Raw genomic sequence first — 22,959 nt, forward strand, 5'->3', positions numbered from 1 at the left:
AAATCTTCGTCGTCGAACAATAAATTTGTAAACTGAAAATAAAATACAGAAAGGCAATATGAATAATTACAAAATAATTTGAATGAGATAATAAATAAATATTGCTAACGTAAGGGAGGTTTGACTTGTAAGAGGACAAAGTTTTCAATTAGAATGACGATATTCATGACAACCAAAGTTCTAGTAGACTTTGAACGACTTGTCTATGCGCCGAGTTGTTTTATATGTTCAGATACAAAAGTGGTTCCCTACACATTCTGTTTGCTTTTCGTTCTTTGTCCATTCAGTCATATTGCCAGTAAAAAAAAAGAAGGAGAAAAACAACATTTATCAATCCCTGACAGTTCCGCTGTATATAACTTATTGTCAAACAAAAATCAGAATCTCATTATTTAAAATATTATCTCTTAAATACGTGCTTATTACCGTTCGGAAGACTTCCCTTCGTGTCACCTGATATAAAACGAGCAGTAATATTTGAAATATTTCTTGATTTCTTTCTAATTTGAATCATATCATGTAGATTATTTTCACAAATTTCCTGTCACAAAAGTCAAAATCTCTAAAACACTGAGGCTTCATTCCTTGTATTCCATATTGTAAAACGTTTCAGTGATTGATTTGTCTTTCCCATTTGATATTTTTGGTATTGATAATTCTTGTATACGATTTATTTTGGATGTTGAACGTCCTGAGTTCTTAATATTATGCGGCTGATCAGAGACAACTAATCGAAATACGTGTAAAGCATACCGAAATTGGCTAAATGTATACGCTTGGTATTGTTACCGATCAAGATTTGAAAATGATTACACATCTCTGGTGAATTCAGACTAAAGCTGACTAAATGTTCTCTAATTGTTTGTTACAATCGTAAGTTGTTTTGAGTAAGCTTACAATGATGTTCAAACACCACCCCACGTTTCACAAAAGTGACACCAAGTCCATATCCACGACCATAACGTCTGAAGCGATGTTTTCTTCCAATTAATTTTCTCGTCATTGCCTGTGACAGACATGTATATACTCCTACACTTCTTCTCTCACAACGGCGCAGAATTCGGAAGAACTTTGTGTATTTACATCGAAGCATAAAGACTAAGATAAGTAAAACAAATGTTCAGATTATGAAAAACAAATCTCACAAATGTTCAAGTATACGGTAAATCGATATTAGAAATTTAAAATATTAACAATATTATATTAGATATACAACTGAAATGTTACTGCATTTTACGATTTCTTACATTCAAAATATTTCTGAAAGAAATTCAGAAATATATATTCAAAATATTTCTTATTATTTTAATGGATATGTGTTTCACATCAGCATAACGCATTGCTGTTTTTGAAAAAAATGATCCAATTGCTTGTTACATTGTATAAAAGTTACTTACAATAACCATTGTAAAGAATACCACGTCCTACTAGTCTAACATGAAGTTTACGGAATTTCCGGAATATTCTACCAACCACTATTGATGTTCTTTCTGATAAAAAAAGACGAATTAAAATGAACATATACGGTCTGAAATAAGCATTTCAAGTCAAAGACAAAAGTTCTTTTTGCAATGAGTTTATCAAAATTACTTACTGTATCAGTGGAAAATATTGTTATTCACATTATAACAATGTCTAGTATCTATAAGATATTCTTCAAGAAAAGAAATATGAGCAGGCTATGTTGTTGTAGTTAATTGCTTTCCGGTCAGAGTCTTCACAACGTATTTTTAATAAATCATGTACATGGAGTATGCTTACGAGAATGTCTGACCGATATTCTAGACTGTATACGCGTATGTTTATAAATCGATGCGGATCCAATCACTCCTTGTTTATGAAGCTGAACAAGACAGTGTCTAATGTCGCCGAACTCGTTGTAACATGTCGTTATATATCGAATAAATCTTCGTCGTCGAACAATAAATTTGTAAACTGAAAATAAAATACAGAAAGGCAATATGAATGATTACAAAATAATTTGAATGAGATAATAAATAAATATTGCTAACGTAAGGGAGGTTTGACTTGTAAGAGGACAAAGTTTTCAATTAGAATGACGATATTCATGACAACCAAAGTTCTAGTAGACTTTGAACGACTTGTCTATGCGCCGAGTTGTTTTATATGTTCAGATACAAAAGTGGTTCCCTACACATTCTGTTTGCTTTTCGTTCTTTGTCCATTCAGTCATATTGCCAGTAAAAAAAAAGAAGGAGAAAAACAACATTTATCAGTCCCTGACAGTTCCGCTGTATATAACTTATTGTCAAACAAAAATCAGAATCTCATTATTTAAAATATTATCTCTTAAATACGTGCTTATTACCGTTCGGAAGACTTCCCTTCGTGTCACCTGATATAAAACGAGCAGTAATATTTGAAATATTTCTTGATTTCTTTCTAATTTGAATCATATCATGTAGATTATTTTCACAAATTTCCTGTCACAAAAGTCAAAATCTCTAAAACACTGAGGCTTCATTCCTTGTATTCCATATTGTAAAACGTTTCAGTGATTGATTTGTCTTTCCCATTTGATATTTTTGGTATTGATAATTCTTGTATACGATTTATTTTGGATGTTGAACGTCCTGAGTTCTTAATATTATGCGGCTGATCAGAGACAACTAATCGAAATACGTGTAAAGCATACCGAAATTGGCTAAATGTATACGCTTGGTATTGTTACCGATCAAGATTTGAAAATGATTACACATCTCTGGTGAATTCAGACTAAAGCTGACTAAATGTTCTCTAATTGTTTGTTACAATCGTAAGTTGTTTTGAGTAAGCTTACAATGATGTTCAAACACCACCCCACGTTTCACAAAAGTGACACCAAGTCCATATCCACGACCATAACGTCTGAAGCGATGTTTTCTTCCAATTAATTTTCTCGTCATTGCCTGTGACAGACATGTATATACTCCTACACTTCTTCTCTCACAACGGCGCAGAATTCGGAAGAACTTTGTGTATTTACATCGAAGCATAAAGACTAAGATAAGTAAAACAAATGTTCAGATTATGAAAAACAAATCTCACAAATGTTCAAGTATACGGTAAATCGATATTAGAAATTTAAAATATTAACAATATTATATTAGATATACAACTGAAATGTTACTGCATTTTACGATTTCTTACATTCAAAATATTTCTGAAAGAAATTCAGAAATATATATTCAAAATATTTCTTATTATTTTAATGGATATGTGTTTCACATCAGCATAACGCATTGCTGTTTTTGAAAAAAATGATCCAATTGCTTGTTACATTGTATAAAAGTTACTTACAATAACCATTGTAAAGAATACCACGTCCTACTAGTCTAACATGAAGTTTACGGAATTTCCGGAATATTCTACCAACCACTATTGATGTTCTTTCTGATAAAAAAAGACGAATTAAAATGAACATATACGGTCTGAAATAAGCATTTCAAGTCAAAGACAAAAGTTCTTTTTGCAATGAGTTTATCAAAATTACTTACTGTATCAGTGGAAAATATTGTTATTCACATTATAACAATGTCTAGTATCTATAAGATATTCTTCAAGAAAAGAAATATGAGCAGGCTATGTTGTTGTAGTTAATTGCTTTCCGGTCAGAGTCTTCACAACGTATTTTTAATAAATCATGTACATGGAGTATGCTTACGAGAATGTCTGACCGATATTCTAGACTGTATACGCGTATGTTTATAAATCGATGCGGATCCAATCACTCCTTGTTTATGAAGCTGAACAAGACAGTGTCTAATGTCGCCGAACTCGTTGTAACATGTCGTTATATATCGAATAAATCTTCGTCGTCGAACAATAAATTTGTAAACTGAAAATAAAATACAGAAAGGCAATATGAATAATTACAAAATAATTTGAATAAGATAATAAATAAATATTGCTAACGTAAGGGAGGTTTGACTTGTAAGAGGACAAAGTTTTCAATTAGAATGACGATATTCATGACAACCAAAGTTCTAGTAGACTTTGAACGACTTGTCTATGCGCCGAGTTGTTTTATATGTTCAGATACAAAAGTGGTTCCCTACACATTCTGTTTGCTTTTCGTTCTTTGTCCATTCAGTCATATTGCCAGTAAAAAAAAAGAAGGAGAAAAACAACATTTATCAGTCCCTGACAGTTCCGCTGTATATAACTTATTGTCAAACAAAAATCAGAATCTCATTATTTAAAATATTATCTCTTAAATACGTGCTTATTACCGTTCGGAAGACTTCCCTTCGTGTCACCTGATATAAAACGAGCAGTAATATTTGAAATATTTCTTGATTTCTTTCTAATTTGAATCATATCATGTAGATTATTTTCACAAATTTCCTGTCACAAAAGTCAAAATCTCTAAAACACTGAGGCTTCATTCCTTGTATTCCATATTGTAAAACGTTTCAGTGATTGATTTGTCTTTCCCATTTGATATTTTTGGTATTGATAATTCTTGTATACGATTTATTTTGGATGTTGAACGTCCTGAGTTCTTAATATTATGCGGCTGATCAGAGACAACTAATCGAAATACGTGTAAAGCATACCGAAATTGGCTAAATGTATACGCTTGGTATTGTTACCGATCAAGATTTGAAAATGATTACACATCTCTGGTGAATTCAGACTAAAGCTGACTAAATGTTCTCTAATTGTTTGTTACAATCGTAAGTTGTTTTGAGTAAGCTTACAATGATGTTCAAACACCACCCCACGTTTCACAAAAGTGACACCAAGTCCATATCCACGACCATAACGTCTGAAGCGATGTTTTCTTCCAATTAATTTTCTCGTCATTGCCTGTGACAGACATGTATATACTCCTACACTTCTTCTCTCACAACGGCGCAGAATTCGGAAGAACTTTGTGTATTTACATCGAAGCATGAAGACTAAGATAAGTAAAACAAATGTTCAGATTATGAAAAACAAATCTCACAAATGTTCAAGTATACGGTAAATCGATATTAGAAATTGAAAATATTAACAATATTATATTAGATATACAACTGAAATGTTACTGCATTTTACGATTTCTTACATTCAAAATATTTCTGAAAGAAATTCAGAAATATATATTCAAAATATTTCTTATTATTTTAATGGATATGTGTTTCACATCAGCATAACGCATTGCTGTTTTTGAAAAAAAATGATCCAATTGCTTGTTACATTGTATAAAAGTTACTTACAATAACCATTGTAAAGAATACCACGTCCTACTAGTCTAACATGAAGTTTACGGAATTTCCGGAATATTCTACCAACCACTATTGATGTTCTTTCTGATAAAAAAAGACGAATTAAAATGAACATATACGGTCTGAAATAAGCATTTCAAGTCAAAGACAAAAGTTCTTTTTGCAATGAGTTTATCAAAATTACTTACTGTATCAGTGGAAAATATTGTTATTCACATTATAACAATGTCTAGTATCTATAAGATATTCTTCAAGAAAAGAAATATGAGCAGGCTATGTTGTTGTAGTTAATTGCTTTCCGGTCAGAGTCTTCACAACGTATTTTTAATAAATCATGTACATGGAGTATGCTTACGAGAATGTCTGACCGATATTCTAGACTGTATACGCGTATGTTTATAAATCGATGCGGATCCAATCACTCCTTGTTTATGAAGCTGAACAAGACAGTGTCTAATGTCGCCGAACTCGTTGTAACATGTCGTTATATATCGAATAAATCTTCGTCGTCGAACAATAAATTTGTAAACTGAAAATAAAATACAGAAAGGCAATATGAATAATTACAAAATAATTTGAATGAGATAATAAATAAATATTGCTAACGTAAGGGAGGTTTGACTTGTAAGAGGACAAAGTTTTCAATTAGAATGACGATATTCATGACAACCAAAGTTCTAGTAGACTTTGAACGACTTGTCTATGCGCCGAGTTGTTTTATATGTTCAGATACAAAAGTGGTTCCCTACACATTCTGTTTGCTTTTCGTTCTTTGTCCATTCAGTCATATTGCCATTAAAAAAAAAGAAGGAGAAAAACAACATTTATCAATCCCTGACAGTTCCGCTGTATATAACTTATTGTCAAACAAAAATCAGAATCTCATTATTTAAAATATTATCCCTTAAATACGTGCTTATTACCGTTCGGAAGACTTCCCTTCGTGTCACCTGATATAAAACGAGCAGTAATATTTGAAATATTTCTTGATTTCTTTCTAATTTGAATCATATCATGTAGATTATTTTCACAAATTTCCTGTCACAAAAGTCAAAATCTCTAAAACACTGAGGCTTCATTCCTTGTATTCCATATTGTAAAACGTTTCAGTGATTGATTTGTCTTTCCCATTTGATATTTTTGGTATTGATAATTCTTGTATACGATTTATTTTGGATGTTGAACGTCCTGAGTTCTTAATATTATGCGGCTGATCAGAGACAACTAATCGAAATACGTGTAAAGCATACCGAAATTGGCTAAATGTATACGCTTGGTATTGTTACCGATCAAGATTTGAAAATGATTACACATCTCTGGTGAATTCAGACTAAAGCTGACTAAATGTTCTCTAATTGTTTGTTACAATCGTAAGTTGTTTTGAGTAAGCTTACAATGATGTTCAAACACCACCCCACGTTTCACAAAAGTGACACCAAGTCCATATCCACGACCATAACGTCTGAAGCGATGTTTTCTTCCAATTAATTTTCTCGTCATTGCCTGTGACAGACATGTATATACTCCTACACTTCTTCTCTCACAACGGCGCAGAATTCGGAAGAACTTTGTGTATTTACATCGAAGCATAAAGACTAAGATAAGTAAAACAAATGTTCAGATTATGAAAAAAAATCTCACAAATGTTCAAGTATACGGTAAATCGATATTAGAAATTTAAAATATTAACAATATTATATTAGATATACAACTGAAATGTTACTGCATTTTACGATTTCTTACATTCAAAATATTTCTGAAAGAAATTCAGAAATATATATTCAAAATATTTCTTATTATTTTAATGGATATGTGTTTCACATCAGCATAACGCATTGCTGTTTTTGAAAAAAATGATCCAATTGCTTGTTACATTGTATAAAAGTTACTTACAATAACCATTGTAAAGAATACCACGTCCTACTAGTCTAACATGAAGTTTACGGAATTTCCGGAATATTCTACCAACCACTATTGATGTTCTTTCTGATAAAAAAAGACGAATTAAAATGAACATATACGGTCTGAAATAAGCATTTCAAGTCAAAGAAAAAAGTTCTTTTTGCAATGAGTTTATCAAAATTACTTACTGTATCAGTGGAAAATATTGTTATTCACATTATAACAATGTCTAGTATCTATAAGATATTCTTCAAGAAAAGAAATATGAGCAGGCTATGTTGTTGTAGTTAATTGCTTTCCGGTCAGAGTCTTCACAACGTATTTTTAATAAATCATGTACATGGAGTATGCTTACGAGAATGTCTGACCGATATTCTAGACTGTATACGCGTATGTTTATAAATCGATGCGGATCCAATCACTCCTTGTTTATGAAGCTGAACAAGACAGTGTCTAATGTCGCCGAACTCGTTGTAACATGTCGTTATATATCGAATAAATCTTCGTCGTCGAACAATAAATTTGTAAACTGAAAATAAAATACAGAAAGGCAATATGAATAATTACAAAATAATTTGAATGAGATAATAAATAAATATTGCTAACGTAAGGGAGGTTTGACTTGTAAGAGGACAAAGTTTTCAATTAGAATGACGATATTCATGACAACCAAAGTTCTAGTAGACTTTGAACGACTTGTCTATGCGCCGAGTTGTTTTATATGTTCAGATACAAAAGTGGTTCCCTACACATTCTGTTTGCTTTTCGTTCTTTGTCCATTCAGTGATATAAAACGAGCAGTAATATTTGAAATATTTCTTGATTTCTTTCTAATTTGAATCATATCATGTAGATTATTTTCACAAATTTCCTGTCACAAAAGTCAAAATCTCTAAAACACTGAGGCTTCATTCCTTGTATTCCATATTGTAAAACGTTTCAGTGATTGATTTGTCTTTCCCATTTGATATTTTTGGTATTGATAATTCTTGTATACGATTTATTTTGGATGTTGAACGTCCTGAGTTCTTAATATTATGCGGCTGATCAGAGACAACTAATCGAAATACGTGTAAAGCATACCGAAATTGGCTAAATGTATACGCTTGGTATTGTTACCGATCAAGATTTGAAAATGATTACACATCTCTGGTGAATTCAGACTAAAGCTGACTAAATGTTCTCTAATTGTTTGTTACAATCGTAAGTTGTTTTGAGTAAGCTTACAATGATGTTCAAACACCACCCCACGTTTCACAAAAGTGACACCAAGTCCATATCCACGACCATAACGTCTGAAGCGATGTTTTCTTCCAATTAATTTTCTCGTCATTGCCTGTGACAGACATGTATATACTCCTACACCTCTTCTCTCACAACGGCGCAGAATTCGGAAGAACTTTGTGTATTTACATCGAAGCATAAAGACTAAGATAAGTAAAACAAATGTTCAGATTATGAAAAACAAATCTCACAAATGTTCAAGTATACGGTAAATCGATATTAGAAATTGAAAATATTAAGAATAGAAAGTATTCAATTATTATGTTGCTGCATTTTTGCTTCTGACATTCAATGACAACAGGTTTAGTCATGAATTGTATAAAAATGAACGGAACGATAAATATATATTATATACCAAAAGGAGATATTTGTTAAAAAAATTGTGTTAATGTGTACTTATTTCAAATGCACTACAAAGTCTTCCACCTAAGTAGTTATATAAATAATAAATTTAATATAACTATTCCTATTTTGACTGTTTTAGTATTCATGTAGGACTGCTGATTTTACAAAAAGTGATTTCTTTAATAATTTTAAATATGTCTCCTGTGTCAAATGGACATGAGTGTTCACATGTATTTTACAAAAGAAAACTATTTTGTCCTTCTTAGAACTGGATTTATTTTCAAACGATCCCTTTGATGATCATATGACATAAAATTACTTACAATAACCATTATAGAATATATCAAGTGCTACAAGTGTTATGAGTAGTTTGTGCAATTTCCTAATAGTGAATGAATGGGGCATTGTTCTAGTAGAATAAATAATTCAAAACAATTTTTGTCGGCCTAAATGCATCCAGATCAACTCATAAATATATTATAGTTTTTATTATGTTGTACGCATTATAATGCTATATTTACATTTTTCAGCAAAACAATCATTTGTACAATTTTTTCTACAAAACTATAATGTGTACAAAATTTTGATATAAATTATAATGCGTACAAATTTAGAATTACAAGTTGGACACAACATAAATATATATAGTTCAGATCAAGAAGAGTGAACAAAGATTAAATCAGTTCATACTTTGCTGAACTAAATTAAAACTATTTCATTCCTGTTTCATGTCATATATGACAAGCTAAATTCAATTTCTCTTTTCTCTTTAGTCGACATTTCGGCATTCTCGTAGGAGTAAAGGTTTTTCGAGTTGTGTTGAGTACATGTCATATTTAAAAATGAGGCTTCTTTTCATGTATTTTAGGTGCCCTGTCTAATTATGGTATTGTCATGTATTAACCACATAAACATTTATTTAAAACATTACCGCGTACGAACTATTCTTCATGATATGAATTAATTCTTAGACAATCTTTTTGTCTTGCCAATGGTTATAAATTGCTACTTACAATAACCATTGTAGAGTATACCACGTCCTACTAATCTAACGTGGAGTTTACGAAATTTCCGGAATAATTTACCAATCACTACGTCAGTGTTATCTGTTAGAATAATTAATAGTTGCTCACATTAAGGGTTTAATTATATTCTTGAAGATCAATCTGGTTTTGAATTTTAATGATAAGATTACAACTGGGATATAACATCATATAGTTGCAAAGGAAGTGTAAAGCTTTAAAAAATGGTTCAATCCCCTTATATAATACACATGCCCAAATTAACAACGTGCCTTATTGTCACATTTTATTACTTTTATATTCTTGTCTTCTATATTGACGTATTTTTGGTTCAAATTTGTCTCTTAGTTGACAAACCTCTACAATCACATTTCATTTCAAGAATAATTATAACACCATTAAGATTATTCAAAAAATTTAGTGCATATTGATTTTCCTAAAAAGGCGGTAACATTTACTTTTCCCAACCCGAAATAAAAAGGTTCAGAATTTATGTACTCGAACAAGTGAAGGGTTATAAGAACTAATTTTTTTTCTTAATATCATCTAGTAAAATATGAACCTCGAATTTGCAATTTGGTTTGTCATTTCTCTGCAAAGAAAACTTGTCTAAATTCTCCACTTGGAAAAAAGTATAATGTAATAATTCTTGGAAAACAACATCATTTAGCCTTATTTAGAAGTACATTCATGTATATTGAAAAGCAATGTATACAGATATTCACCATTTGGTTTTACTTCTTTGACAGCAGAAATGTGCTGAAAAGTGTGTTTCTTGTTTGATAGTTCCAATAGTCCTTGACTTTGCAGCTGCTTGATACATATCGGTATATCAGAGTAATTGTTTTCACATATTGTTAAATACCGAATTATCTTTGTCATTCCAATGGTATAACTGTATACTGAAACGAAAACACAAAAGTTATCATAATGAATAATGTCGAATTTGATTTCAATAATCCATATAAAAACTTTTAGAAACATTTTTAAAGTTATTATAATAGAAAAAAGCCAAATATTTCATTTACTATTAACTCTACTTACATTCCTTCTTGTATAATATGCCATCTCTGACAAATAATACTCCTAATCCATAACCGTGATTCAATTTATGGAAAACATGTTTAACACCTAACAATTGGTTGTGTTGAAATGACTGCAGACAGTTAAACACTGTGCCAATTCTCTTCATACAAATCTTTAAAGCATTCAGGAAAACAATATAGTCCATCTTTATTGTGTAATCTTAATATATATAAAAAGAAAATGAGTTAGATAAACAACAATCATTTTATTGAATTTTTTAATTAATTTCAGTTTTAAAAAGTTATTTTCCTTATATGGTCGGTTGTGTACTATTAGATAACAAAAGAACTTGAAATAAATAGTAAGAAAGTAGTGGTAAAAGTGACACAATCACCGTGTTTTTCGTGCACACTTACTATATGTTTATACGAACAGTATTTGATACGTGAGTTACAAAAATAAACAGTAATTCTTTAGTAGAGAGTTTATTTATTTAACCGGCGTACCTAACACTAATTTCTATATCACAAATTGACCATTGGATTCAGAGGAATTGTCCCTCTTTTTCTTCCAGTCAAGTTCATTTAGTAGGTTATGTTATTGAAATGAAATTCTCTAGTTAATTATAATTAGCCATAGCATAGATATTTCTTAATGTTTGATTATATGGTTTGTAAGTGAGACAAATCTATTATGGACTCAAATGATTTTATTCCAAAGGATGAACGCTATCAAATTAATACTTACAAAAATGTTTATAGACAATTCCTTTGCCGAGTAGTGCAACCCCATATTTCTGATATTTCTTAAAGATCTGCCAATTAATCATATTATGAATATTTCTCTGATGTGCTGTTTGTCTGAGGTAATATTCAAATCCTTCGATGTCACTGACTCTTTTATGAATTTGAGAGTTGTTTTCCTCATTGTGGGAGGTCAGGAAATCAAGGTTTTTCTGCGTATTGCTGATGTGAGGGATTTGAAATGAATGATGCTTTGAATTCACGTCAGACCTTTGAAAACCATGACTCAAAATGAGTCTTCCTGTTTGATGATGCTTCTGGTGATGAAAACCATGCCTCAAAAGAATTCGCCTTGTTGTATGTTTCTTATGGTCAACAACTCCTTTTAATGATATGAGTAAAATTATTCGATTTAATTCTAATTACTGTATGAGTCTTAACTTTGTGTTAAATTTGTCGATAGAAATTCTTATGGTATAACTCAATTCCTTTTGTTGCTGCTGTGTTAACATTTATTTCCCTTAGTATTACTTTCGTTCATAAATAAACATTTTTTTTTCTGTAATTTTCATATTAAAACAGTATGTTGGATCTATAGCAGCGCATTAAGTAAGCCTGTATAAGGAGATTTCCACTTTAGCTCAAATGTGTTAACATAGCAAGTTTTGAGCTATAGTTTTTACCTTTTGGCAAAGTATATGAACAACTGACCCATGACGGGTAATATCTTTTAACACTGAATGTACCAATATTTAAAACACTTTACATTTGTACTAAAACGATGCTTATTTTTACTAAATAAGACCACTAATATGTTAATTATAAGCTATGTTAGTAATAATAATGAACCTTGGCTATACTTTCCGTACAACGCTTGCAACTTTGTAAAGCATAAGCTTTTGTTGTAAAATTGATCCATACATCTTTTCCATTTTTGGTAGAAGGTTTTCTTTGTACACTTCAGGGAGTATGCTTGATTAAAATAAATGAGCTTAATTGAAAGGTTTGTAAAACAAAAAACTGAATAATTATAAATGTTCAATATTTATAAACTAATAAAAGTGTTCTATATTCAACTGATTTTTAGTCTTTGATATCAATATTTTGTTATTTTCTTTTTCATACTGTATTTTTTGGCATTGGTTAATTGATTACCATACATTCTACTAGATCGGCATGTGGAGTCGGTTTTTTATTTTCTTGATAATAAAAAAGAAAAATAACGAACCACTTTTGGGCATATTTTTCTGACTTCAAGAAAGCCATTTGCCAATCGTAAAGCATTTCTCCAGATCAAGCCCATGAATTCTTAACCTCAAGGCACGATACCTTGAGATACCAACGCGCTGTTTACCCGTTGTATGCTCGCCAAGAAATTTTAATTAACAAAAGATGCATTTTCTCAACATGTAAACAGATAAAATCTTGTTACATTGATGATACATACATTTGTGGTGAAACATGAACCGTTTACCAACAACTCTTAACATATCTTTTCCTGTAATGCGTGCATTTTTCCTAGCCGCAGCAAGTAATCTGAGCTTTCGAAGATTCTCGATACAGCGAGAAACATCATGAGAATCGTTTTCGCAGACTGTCAGCTTCCTAATGATTACCAATCTTGATGTGAGAAATCTGTAAACTAATTAGATATTAAATAATTTGATATTTTGAATTATTCTCACAAAATACACAAAAAAACTTCTTATATTATATTATATTATATTATATTATATTATATTATATAATGAAAATTAAGTAAGGCGTCAGTAATTAAGGTATTTGACAGAGTAAACCGACCCATAGTCGTTAATATCCAATGATCTAACCAACAATTGAAAACAATCCTAATACTTTGAATCGAAAGTACCAGAAAACAAAATATGAAAAAACAAAAATTATTTTCTAACATAAAAAATATATTTTTAACGCGAATCAATTCTGTCGTTTTCATCAATAGCGCTATTTGCAATTGAAACGCATGCTTTAAGTGTATAAGGATACCACTCAAGTAGTTTTCTAGTAAGAGCCCATGGCTAAAATATCAAGTTAAGTTGTACAAAATAAACAAGATTGGCTGGTAACGCTGAACTTTTCAGAATTTCACAGAAATTAAAATATATATCTTATAACACTCTGGCCAATCATTCAGGAAAATCCTCCCACCTTTTATTGTTTTTGTATCGGAAATAAAATATTGAATTTAATTATTCATTCCTTACATTTTCTTTCAAATATCAAGCCGTGATGAATAAATGTAACTCCAAGTCCGAAGCTGCAATACGAATTTCTGTAAACATGCTTTTCCCCAAGTACATCTTTCGACTGTAATATCTTGAGACACGATCCAATATTCCCACTCTGTACAATGCATCTTTGCAGGCTCTCATAGGCAGAATTGTAGTCGTTCTTTAACTTGTAGTCTTAAAACGAACAAAGACATGCCAATAACTGATACAATTTGAACATTAAATGTATTTCAAATTTTTACAACAAATCACATGCCAGTTCTTATATTATTCGATTAAAGTCGACCAAATCTAAAGGGTTCTTCGAAGTAGACCCCAGCACGACTCCGCTAACGAGTGAATGCAAAAGCAAGGGGTAAATAGCTGCATAAGAACTTCCATTCATATTGATATTATGTAATTAAAACGTATCAGACGAATTACTCAAATTTTCTGCATAATTTAACATAGATGTAGTTATCTTTGTAGTATCAAATAAATTAACTTACAGTTCTTTTTAAATTTTACCCCTTGTCCTACAAGTTCGACTCCAAGATTGCGGTATTTTTTAAATACTTGTTCTTCATCATGTAAACCCATAGTACTTTTGACACTTCCCGAATTGAAATGTTTACTATTGTCTTCCTCATGTACAGAGTGTTGCAATTCTGAAACAAAATGTGTCAAATCATGGGATAACACAACAAGTAATATTTTAGGCGGGATAAGCATTTATGTATCTCACAAGATTTAATAAATATGGTATCAGTTTTCCACTATTTTTTACTTCACACATTGAAACACGAGTATAACATCCGAAAATTGCAGTATTTACATAAATTTTGTACAAACAAACAGCTTTGAAACAGATACAGCGTTTATAAATACCACCAAAAATAAAAACAAAAACAATACGAACTGTTTGTCAAAGCATGATCAACTAATAACAAAATAAAATTAAATTCAGATACTTAATAACACGTGTGACCTATTTTAAGTGTAACGAGCTATATTTTAACATTTTTATGAAATTTTAAACTAACCACTTAATCTTTTGACAGTTTCTTTGCTGACAAAGTGAGATTTGCCAAGTACTCCTGTTTTCTGTAATTTACGCACGCAATCACTCGTTTGCCCATTTTCGTCTACGCAAACTGTCATATATTTAATAAACTCCCTTCGTACAACATGGTACTTCACATCTTGAATAAAATAGTATTCATACATAAAATAGGTCATTACATTGGTATGTTGTATTATAACATGTTTGGTCGACAAAGAAGATATCAAAGTGATGGTTGATACTTCTTTTTTAAAACAGGTTCATGGAATAATGACTTATTGTATTAGTGTATTCAAACAAGAATTTAAAATCACAACATATATTCTAAAAAGACAACAGTAAAAAAAATGTAAAACAGAAGTAATTAATAACATATTTAACACCAGGAATGAAACAAACTGAATATAAAACTTACCTTTGTGGCGCCGGGGCCTGAACTGATAAACATTAGGCAATAGTCAGAAAGGAAAGTTCATATAACAAATCGAATACCAAGGTTGAAAGTTTGAAATTGCGTTGACTTTAAACGGACATTTGCAATGCGCTACACACTATTAAGGTTAATTTTTCCGGATTGTTATAATACAAACAGACCGAATAATGTTGCCACCAAGCAGAGTTAGAAAATATCAGCATTCAAAATAGTATAGAAGATAAGAATAATAATGATTGAATATAGCCACATTTAATAGATTAAAAATACTTAGATACAAATTAAATGTAATAAAACCCCAAAATGACAGGCCTTCGTGAGACACCATTTGTCAGCGTAATAAGTCATTTTCCGCCGTTAATGAAAGTATAAACTATAAGAATAAGATAATTGCAACTCAACTACAGCGAATCAAACTTTGAGAATGGTAATAAATTTGCAGCATTGCAAAAGCCCAAGTCTATCGATCGATTTGATTAGATCTGCTTTAGAATACATATGTAAGTACTTAGTAAGTTCTACTACATATGAAGGTCAAATCATTGAGTAAAATTCATCGTCGAGTGTCTTTGTTTGAATTACTTACAATAGTTTTCATATACTATCCCTTCTCTCACAAATTTGACTCCAAGACCAAAGGTTTTCCCATACTTTCTGTATGAATGTTTTTTTCCAATCATTTGTCTGCCGTACAATCTCGGTAAACACGAGTCAATACCCCTATGATGCAGGAGACATTTTTTCAACTTTATATAGAATATTTCCATACTTTGCTTCAGTTTATAATCTATAAAAAAGAAAACACAATAGACAGTATATAAAAAAGAATATTCATACTTAAAAAAGATTTCAAAAGTCAGGTTTCAATCACATATACAGAGGAAAAGACTGTAAACATAAGTTTTTCTTCTAAGACTAAATGGTAAGTGTTTAAAATATCATTTCAAAAAAATATTTTTTTTCGGAGACATAAAGAACGTTCTAAGTACTTACAAAAATTATTAAACAGAATACCGTGGCCAATCAGTCTGATTCCTAAGGACTGGAGACAGTGATAATAATAATTTAATGATTTAATTCCCTGTTGAAACTTTGTTTTATATTCTTGTCTAACTGAAATCTTTGATGTATGACCTTGCATTTTGTTTAGGTGTTCCTTTGTTAAGTGCACTGATTCTATGTTATTCCTTCGATTTAAGCGTAAGGAATGATGTAACGTTTTGAAAATATGTTTTCCTTTAATTTGTCTCATGGGATTTTGTGCATTATCGAAGTAACGTCCGTGGGTGTTCAATGTATGACTATGACCTTTGACTTTCTTTTGTCTGTTAAAATGTGAAATATGTGTTTGTATTAGATTTTCGAAATGTTTCCTGTGATTATGCACCAATTTACTCTTGACTTTTGTTAATATATGACTACGAATATTTTCCGATTTGGTTTTAACATTGTGGAAGTGTCGAAGACGAGATAATTTATCATGTACTTTATTTAAATGATGCCGATGTAAATGTAAAAGATCATGTTTTAAGTGTTCTAAATGCTGTTTGTGCAAATGCGCAACTTGACCTTGATTGTTTTTGAGATGTTGCTTTAGCAAATGAGGTTGAGTGGCCCGAAGAATGTTTTTTTGTAGTTTGTGTTGACGAAGCTTTTTGTGAAGGTATTGTCGATGTAAATCATTTAGATTGTGCCGAATTTTGTAAAAGTGTTTCCGATGATTATAATTCAGGTTTCCCTCCATTCGTTTAAACTGTTGTCGATGAAGATGAACAAGATCATCCTGTACTTTGTGGAAGTCGTGTTTCTGAACTATTTCAAGGTGACGTTTTAATTTGTTAAAGTGTCGTTGATGCATGTTTGTTAATTCTTTTTCTTCACGGAAAAAGTGCTTAGTGTGTAAATGTTTGGCATAGTTTTGCACTTTGTTGAAATGCTCCTTGTGCAATCGCTTCATACGATTTTGTAAGTGCCTTACTTTTATATCTTTGTTTTCAAATAAATGTGAAAGGTGGCGATGAGTGTTTTGAAGATGCAAACGATTTAAATTTGTAATGTGGTGTATCATTTTGTGCAGGTGGTTAATGTGAGAAGTTTGCAGGTGCGATTCTACTGATCGGAAGTGTTTTTCTTTATAGTGTTTTAAGAGTCTTTCATCGCTTTTTAAATGCTGACGTACAAAATGTTTACTCTGTTGTTTATTCCTATTGAAGTGAATGTGTTGGTGCAAAGTCTTTGATTCAGCCTTGACATTGTGATGATTTCGACGAAGGTATACTTTCATACCAGTTTGTATTAGTTTTTTTAATGGATTTCGATGTAGCTGATTCTGTGTATATTGAAAGTGCTGTCGAATACTTGTTTTTTGGGGTTCTTGCTTTTCGTATGTTGTTTCGTCTGTGTGTTTCTGTTTTGAGTCATCAAAAAAATTCTGATTTCCATTAGACTGTGTAAGTTTGCTTTTCTTTTTGTCTTGGCTTATCTCCCTATTTACTACATGAACAGCGTTTTCTAGTAATTTAACGATTTTCATATTTTGACGGATGTTTGAATCAATGTGTGACTCTTGTCGTATAGTCGATTGAATTTGTTCAAGTCGCCTCTTAAACTTTTTAATCGCACGTTGTTTCTTCCATTCTGTAGAATATAGAAAAAAAATATATTCAAATAGCTGATCATACATTTTGAAAGTCTTGATTATAAACTAATGTAACTGGTGATTTATGGCTTTTGTAAAGATATAACCTAAAAACATATTTTAATTTAGAAATATGATTTTACAATATTTGTGTTTTGAACTTTACTTATAGGTTTTCTTTGAAAATATTTATTATAATTCAACGGAGCAATAATTTTCCTAGAAAAGCAGAGGACGCTTACCCTACCGGTGCAACTGGTCCATGCTCCCAGTTTTTAGTCCGAGTTGCTCATTTGCTTTTGTTACTTTGTATGTATGATTTTAGTTACTTCATGTTCTTTGTTGTGTATGTCTGTTTTCCATGTCTGGTCTTTGTCCCTGGATTACATTCTTTTGATTGCCGCTATAACATTGGTTCCCTTGATTACGCTTTCAACAACAAAAACAATCAGAATATTGCATACCATTTTCTCTGTAGATAGATGTGTCAAAACATTATTTGTTAAAACCATTACATAAAAATGATCAGTTATTAAAGAAGATGTACCTGCAATTCTGTGATGACAACAACGATGACGAAAATATCCACACTTTAGTCGTACATTGAAAATTTTGCAGCCATGTGTCAGACCACGTCCTGGTAAAATAATGAACATACTGCATAAGTAGTTTTTTTCTAATTCACACACAAAGGAACACGTAAATTATTCACTTATCAATGAGCATAATTCAATTACGATGTATAAAACCATTCGTGTAATCAGTGTGTTTTTTGGACGCTTCAAAAATTGAAGCAATATAATTTTTGGCAGTTTTTATCAGTGGTTTGTAATTGCATATCAAATATACATTTCATGCTTTTATTGATCACATTCTTGTAAAAGTACTATGTACATGTCTACAAATGATAGCGAAATAAAGAGATAAGGATTAGATCTATACTATAAAGATTTACACCATTACATTAAGGCTTCCCTTTCTCTATTCGGCTATTTCATACAATTATATAAAATTTGAAAATACCTTTAATAAAATATACATCTATACAGTTCTTACTTAGATGAAGAGTTAAATCCAAGTGTATGTTCAAATGTTTTACTGGTAATCCATCAGCTGACAAGGACGAATCTGTATTTGATTTACCAGTGCTGTCTTCTGTATTTCATTACATGGAACAAAAAAAAAGCAGCTAATTTTCAAGTAATAAGTGATGAAAAGAAAACTACCTCAAGGGCGTAGAATCAAAAACATTTATAACATAAAACTGTAATACTTAACGCAGAAATATTCAAGCTAACTTAAAAAAGTAGTCTAACAATCCCTTAGTTAACTGGTGTATTTATTGCTTAGTTAAAACATGTAAATAAACTAAATTAAAAATAATACTATATTCAAATACAATTTGATTTATGGAAATAAAGGAATTGTTTTGTTCAATATAGTATTATATCATGACAAAGATATTCAAAGATTCTAAGTGAATTCCGAAATAAATATTGTTCTATACATACTTGTGAGATAGTAGTAATATATCTTACCATCACAGTCATTAGAAACCTCGAACAATTGTTTCCCTAAAATTTAAAATACAGTTTGATGTACCGAATTATCGATAACACACAGTCATTGACAGCAGTGATAAAACATTTATTGAAGATATACTTCATAATAATAATTTAATACATATAATAATAAGTATTACCATTTGATGTCCCGATTAAAACCAAACAAAGGATGACCAACGACATCCTCTGTTTCTGATGTAGATATCTGAATCTAACAGCAAGGATTTTATTACCAAAGAAATATATACAAATGATTACAAAGCTACCCACCAATATTCTTCAAACTTGTCATGCCAAGATGCAATAAACACGGCAATACTTTTGTTTTCTGTTGATAAAACCCTTGTCTTAGTGAGGTTCGATACATATAACATGTATTAGTATTGTTTCTTTCTACATGATATGGTCGCATTTCCATAATGCTACCCCCGGAATTCAAGAACAAATGTTAATATTCTTTGACAACATATATTAAAGTGAATATATAAAAGAAAATAATAAAACGATAAAACACAGGCCAAATGTTTTTTTTTCTTTAAAAATCATATACTTGTTTTGACAAAATAAAAAAATTTTGAATTATGTTGTATATTTAAGAAAAACATATCACAGTAGCAACAGCGATAATTGCCTTATATGTCCTACATCCAATTTTAAAACATTTTTCCTTGTCGTGCTGCACTTATCCGGGATTGGTTTTGGCAGTATTAATCTTTGTTTAGGAAACCACAATATGTGTCCATCTGCAAGCAGCGTCAGGGTGTTTTAAAATGAAGCTATTTCATGTAGAGTTTGTTAATAATGAACTTGGAGCTAAAAGAAGATTGATTGATTGATTGATTGATTGTTGGGTTTTAACGTCCGAGCAGCAATATTTCAGCTATATTCAGACAATGAACATAAAAGGGATGATCAAATGAACATTAAATGATGATGAAATGAAACAAAGGAATGAGACACAAGGACAATAGGGTCGATAAATTTTGATTGCCACTAGAAAAAGGAGGGGATGGGTAAGGTCGGGCAATTTAGCCTCCTGTGGCGGAGCGCAAAGGTTCGTAACAACCTTATTTGGCTTCATTGGCCTTCACGGTGTACAGGCTGTGTGATGAATGTGCTTTGGTTCGTGTTCTGCTCCTGTCGAACCCCACTTATAGCATAAAATGGTTAAAAATGGACAAAAATTACCACTTTCGAGTGTCCCATTTTACCGCGTTGGCCTACCCATCATCCCACCACCTCCTCACCCCACCCACTCCCTCCCGTGATCACCCATCTTTAACGTATATATAACAATCAGCATCAGTAACATCGTGCAACTGATTTGTGTATAATTTGCATAAGTTTGCAAAATATCGAAATCTTGACTTTTGTCAGAAATACTAAACACAAGGGTAAAAGTTTCTTGTAAATGTAAGATATTATTATTAATTCGTATTAGTAAATAATTGATATTTATAACTCAAACACCGAAATTAACATAAAAGTGTGATATAGCATAGAAGATGGGTAAGGAAGTGCTAACATGGGTTGCGACGAGGTAAAGTCAGAACAGAAATGATGAGAGCTTGTCAGAAGGTGTTAAGTTGAAGGTAAATTAGCATGTTTATTCATTGATTTCGTTTTAATTACTTGTTTTAATAGACATTTCCATTTTTTTTTAATATCAGTGTACATACACTATTCTTATAGGTTTTCATTATGTTTACTGTTGAAGATAAAACGGTGCATATGTAATAATATTCTACAGTTAAATTTTTAGGCAAAAGGAATTTTAAACCATGCAACCTGTTCCTCTTATCGAATTAATCTAGTATACACAGCTACAATTTATGTTTGGTCATTGGAGTATCACCCAAGCAAATGGAATTTCCGATGATAAATACATGTAATAAAATTCCTACATTTATCCACACTTCAGCTCACAGACTTTTAAAACCATCATATTATACTGTATAAAGCATGTGATATTCCGTATGTAACAACAATTGCCTAATGTATTTATAAAATGCTACATAAATCGAACATAAAATTAATGCAGCCTTGTAGAAAGTTTTTTGAAGTTTGTTAAACCTATTATCGCCATTTGGTTATTTATAATTAAAAAGTAGGTAATATTGGTGCACGTTTCTGTTGATACTTTCATAGACAATACTTTATCTTTTGATACGTAGATAATATGTACCGAAGAGAGGGATTTAGACTAGTAATTTCACACACCAAAACCAACAGTTTAAACCAAAGTATATAAGTGTAACCGAATTAAGCTAAAATTTATAAATCTTTTCTTGATAAGTAAACTTTGAACAGTCCTTTCGTCATAGCAAAAATCAATGTTTTCTATTAAGGATGATTCATGTTTTCTGACTATTGGCTATTTAATTGCTGTATTTTGTTTTAACATTGGACTTACAAAAAATCCACACTTTACTAACCTAAATGATAAGATGTAATATATGTTTACATACATATCCAGTAGTGAAAGAGTAATCAAGGGAAAACAAAGCGGAAATGAATGTAATCCAGACATGGAAAACACAACAAAGAACACAAAGTAACTAAAATAATACCTAACAAGTAACAAAAGTAAAAGTTTATATTTGTGATTTAGAATGAGCATACAAATAAGACCTGTATCATTAAAAAATAATTTGCTCATGTTGACCAAAGTGCTTTGATTTCTTCCCTTATTTATGAAATGAATAATAATGAACGGCCGATGTGCATCTTATAAATATATTTATCGGACATAGAGGTATATTGCCATGTGCACAACTAAATCCATATCAATACTTTTTACTTTATTCTTCACAGCAGTGTAGGATGAACCCATGAGTTACTGTTATGAAGCCTATTCGTCAAGTAGCATTAATCAGATGTGAATTATCTAAAATTCCAACGTATGTATTCAATCACGTACAATAGAAAAATCATGGATATTATTTGTTTGATATCATAACAAAAGTGCAAAACAGAAGAAAAGGAGACAGTAATAATATAATAATAATAATGTATAATCAATGCGTAATGTTGAAATTGCAAAAATAAAGCAAAACAAACAAAACAAAACAAAACAAAACAAAACAAAAATGAAACAAAACAAAAAAAAGCTAAAAAATAAAAAAACTAGAAATACACAAAAAAACAAAAACAAAAACAAAAACAAAAATTAAAACTGAATTACCTATTAGTAAATATTGATTTTTTTTTAGAATATTTCTTTATCAGTATTTTTGTTTTTTAAGTATTTAATTTTTTTTTCAAATATGAGATTGTAATGTATCAAAATCATTGTTCAGTCTCAAATTTTAATATATTTACTTATGAGTCTTAAGAATATTTTCTGTCAACGAAAATGTCGGTAAAGCAGTACTGTGTTTCTAGAAACACCTGCCGAGTTACTAATAAAATTTCAAGTCCAGTATAGACGAAAGAGGAAATGAAAACTATAAAATGATATCGATGAAATAGACAAAACGTATAACAAAGAAATGCTA

The 22,959-nt window shown here is 30.8% G+C and overlaps 1 protein-coding gene across 1 annotated transcript; it reads right to left on the minus strand.

The window, feature by feature from the left end:
• Positions 1 to 8,295: 8,295 nt before the first annotated feature.
• LOC148623935 (uncharacterized) lies at positions 8,296 to 19,662 on the minus strand. The gene is made up of 16 exons (XM_088566252.1): positions 19,600 to 19,662; positions 19,436 to 19,471; positions 18,954 to 19,052; positions 18,445 to 18,534; positions 16,253 to 17,896; positions 15,846 to 16,046; positions 14,807 to 14,965; positions 14,273 to 14,431; positions 13,758 to 13,958; positions 12,983 to 13,177; positions 12,385 to 12,507; positions 11,540 to 11,917; positions 10,811 to 11,011; positions 10,492 to 10,668; positions 9,758 to 9,850; positions 8,296 to 8,543 (listed from the first exon to the last, which is right to left on the minus strand). The coding sequence occupies exons 1-16, from the start codon at positions 19,643 to 19,645 to the stop codon at positions 8,311 to 8,313; spliced, it is 4,035 nt and encodes a 1,344-aa protein (XP_088422378.1). The 5' UTR covers positions 19,646 to 19,662; the 3' UTR covers positions 8,296 to 8,310.
• Positions 19,663 to 22,959: the final 3,297 nt, after the last annotated feature.

Source organism: Perna viridis, chromosome 2 (genome assembly GCF_037379345.1).
Source record: "Perna viridis isolate PV_CMFRI_1.1 ecotype Kerala chromosome 2, ASM3737934v1, whole genome shotgun sequence".
NCBI lineage: Eukaryota > Metazoa > Mollusca > Bivalvia > Mytilida > Mytilidae > Perna > Perna viridis.